This window comes from Halyomorpha halys, unplaced genomic scaffold (assembly GCF_000696795.3).
Source record: "Halyomorpha halys isolate HHAL.00 unplaced genomic scaffold, Hhal_1.1 Scaffold350.1, whole genome shotgun sequence".
Classification (NCBI taxonomy): domain Eukaryota; kingdom Metazoa; phylum Arthropoda; class Insecta; order Hemiptera; family Pentatomidae; genus Halyomorpha; species Halyomorpha halys.
Window position 1 is genome coordinate 118973 of NW_027107986.1, and position 3650 is coordinate 122622.

The following is a 3650-nucleotide window of genomic DNA, read 5'->3' on the forward strand; positions in this document are numbered from 1 at the left end:
TACTAACATTGCCCTATTTTGATACTAACATTATCCGTATAAAGACCCTATTTTGATACTAACATTATCCGTTTAAAGACCCTATTTTGATACTAACATTATTAATACTAACATTATCCGTTTAGAGATTTAAAGTTCCTGAAAATTGTTCCAAACGTCATTGCAATCAGCCTTGAAGAATCTGGTAAAGCAAAAAATTTCAATGCACAATAAATGTCAGGTACTTTTTTTTTAATTTAATTTTTCTTTTGCACAGTGATTCTTAAAAAGAGGAGTTTTTAAAATTCGTATAAAACTTAATGCAAAACCTCATACTTATATATGAAATGTTAAGTTTATTTTTAAATGTTTTATTGCTATTATGTATTGTAAATATTATTAGTAAGGAAAATTAGAAAGGAAAAAAATCACTATACACTTATATTTTATAAGTGATTTATAAACAGAATAAATAATAAAAGAAAATTAAACAAGAATAGAAAATTAAATAGATATAAAAGAGCCAATTTTGAAACATTTAAGTAAATTATATGCATCATTTAATGAATAATTGTGTGATATAAAATACACAAAACACACCAATAATGTTGAAATATTAATAGTGTAAAAATAGTTCATATATGTAAAACAGAAACACAAATACAAAATTAAATGTTTATAATTATATGTATATATAAAAGGTGTTTTTTTAAGCTAGATAGAACTTTAAATTGTAAACTTATAGACGACTTCGTCATTTGTATGGCGTACATAATCGTCCATCTGAACAATCCATTCGTCGAACTGTGGATAGATTTCGTACCACATACTCTCTAGAGGATGCAATAACACCAGCACGTCGAAGGAATGTGCGTACTGAAGAGAATATCGCCGCTGTAAACGAAAGTGTGGAAGAAGATCCAAATTTATCGATTCGTCGTCGGTCGCAGGAATTGGGGCTCTGTCCGTCCACTACGTGGAAAATTTTGCGCAAAGATCTCGGCCTACACCCGTATAAGATCCAGCTGGTGCAGGAATTGAAGCCACGAGACCATTATATGCGTCGTTCTTTCGCCGATTGGGCTCTAGAGCAGTTGGCAACTGACCCGTTGTTTTATCGCAAAATTGTGTTCAGCGATGAGGCGCATTTTTGGCTTAACGGGTTTGTTAATAAGCAAAATTGCCGCATATGGAGTGAGACCAATCCACAAGAGACCCTACAGACTCCATTACATCCAGAAAAATGCACCGTTTGGTGCGGTTTTCACGCTGGTGGAATCATCGGACCTTATTTCTTCAAAAGTGAGGCCGGAGCTCGCGTTACGGTCAATGGAGATCGTTACCGCACCATGATCAATGATTTTTTGTTTGAAAATATGGATGACATTGATCCGGAGGAGATGTGGTTTCAACAGGATGGCGCTACGTGCCATACGGCGAACGCAACCATCGATTTATTGAAATCAAAATTTGGCGATAAGTTGATTTCGAGAAATGGACCTGTCAATTGGCCTCCAAGGTCGTGCGATTTGACACCTCTCGATTATTTCCTGTGGGGCTACGTGAAGTCACTGGTTTATGCTGATAAACCAGCAACAATTGACGCCTTGGAGGCCAGCATTGTTCGTGTTATTCGTGACATACGGCCAGCAGTGCTCGAAAAAGTGGCCCAAAATTGGACGTCCAGAATGCGCTTCGTCAAGAACAGCCGCGGTGCCCATATGCCCGAAATCATTTTCAAATGTTAATGTCACGTATTGATCTTTCGAATAAAAAAAAAATTTTGATTACAATTTAATTTTTTGTGTTATTTTTTACAATTTCAAGTTCTATCGGGCTTAAAAAAACACCCTATATAACAAATAGGTGAATGGATTTTAAAAATCAGTTCCTAAATACGTAAATATATGTGTATATAGTATTTAATTGATACATAAGATATTATATACAGATATACATTTAATTAAAATAAACACATTTAACTGAAAATAAATGTATGCAATTGTACATGAAGATAGGAAAAAATTAATTATAACTAAAACTAAAAATATATAAATAATAAAATAAATACAGTACATAAGTAATGTATTCAGGTCACATATGCTATATTTGTCATATATCATATTTTAGGACAGAGTGTATATCTATATAATTTACTAAATCCGAGCACCTCGAGCAAACAAAAATGGGAAGAAAATACGATTTTTATGAGGGCGTTCGGCGCTCATGATTTTTGTTTTCTTTTTTTGTAATCCTCTGATAAAATTAGATTTATGGTAAAGTAATATTTTAACTTTCTTATCAATAATTTATTTTATTAAATTCTGGATTAAAAAAATATCTTCATTACAAATAAGAGTAGTCTACGTTCTATCATTATACAAATACAGTAATTGTTAAACATTGAATTGTTTTTTCTAAATAAAAGCTGCCAAGAAGTTAGAATATAAATTCGTTAATTCAAAGTCACCTTCCAACGCAGATCCAGTTCATTTAAACTCCATACCTTTCTCAGACACTGTCTTATCTTCGCTTTCTTTCAGAAAGAAGATTAACGTGGAATCCACATACTTGACTTAGAAGACAAGAACTTTACAGGCCATTTGAAGAATTATATGGACTAAAAATTATATAATAATAAATAAAAAATCGCAGCATTCAATATAAAACAAATTGCTATTCTACAAGACAACAATAAAACCTATCTGAAGTTGTGGACTAGAACTGTGAGGACAGCTAACAACTCTAACATAAAACACGATCAATCCTTTCAGTCCGAAGTCCTCTGGACAATAGTCCGTATTATGTAAGCAACAATACAGTTCATCATGACCGTAATATCCCATTTGTATCAGATGTAATTAAATCTAAATTCACCACATTCCATGAGAAACTCACTCATCAACCTGATCCCCTAGCACAACCCCTATCTAGCATTAACCACCCCTACAATCCTCCCCGAAGGTTGAAACGGCAGCGGGCCTGAGACCTATTATAAATAATCATATTGGACTTCCAGCAATGGGCAAATTCTCCACTGAAGTCATGAGCGTCTGCGGCTAGCGCCCTCACCCATCCTGCACTGGCTTTTAATCAGTTTCAGAGAGAAATGCCGGGAGCTTCCAGAGTTACAAACTTGGAAGTAAAAAAAAGTCCCTAGTATATACTAGAATGCACTGTATATTTGTAATTTTAATTTTTTTTTTTTTTAATATTTTGAGAATTTGTATTCACTTTGTAATCCTCGTTACACTCATAAGGCACCCTAGGGCGCTAAGGAACCCACTTTGGGAACCATTGGTTCATACTGAAGTCCGTATTTTTTTAGTTTTATGTTCTTGTGTTCTCTAACTTAGGACAGGAAAAACAAGTCATCTTGCATGTTTCCATTTTCTTTGATTTTTTTGTAATTGTTAATTATATTATATCCATTCTAGAATAATAAGTTATCTAATATTAAAAAATATTTTCAATATTTTGTTATCAACAACAAATGATATTCATTTTAAAAATTATATCATAATGTACAGATTAAAAAGCACATTCGTGTGGTAAATGAAGAGAACAAGACAATTGCGTTCCGTCAGGACAAAGAACAAAAATATTTGAAATGTTACAAACTAAGTTGAGATTGAAAGCATTTAAGAAGTATAAAATATTGTTTAAAACAT

At 32.9% G+C, this 3650-nt stretch overlaps 1 protein-coding gene across 1 annotated transcript; it reads left to right on the plus strand.

The window, feature by feature from the left end:
* Positions 1 to 715: 715 nt before the first annotated feature.
* On the plus strand, positions 716 to 1811 carry LOC136795519 (uncharacterized; the record flags this gene model as incomplete). The annotated part of the gene is given in 1 exon segment (XM_067046348.1): positions 716 to 1811. A coding segment is annotated over 1 exon segment (1012 nt), but the record flags the coding sequence as incomplete, so codon positions are not given.
* Between the last annotated feature and the right edge of the window lie 1839 nt (positions 1812 to 3650).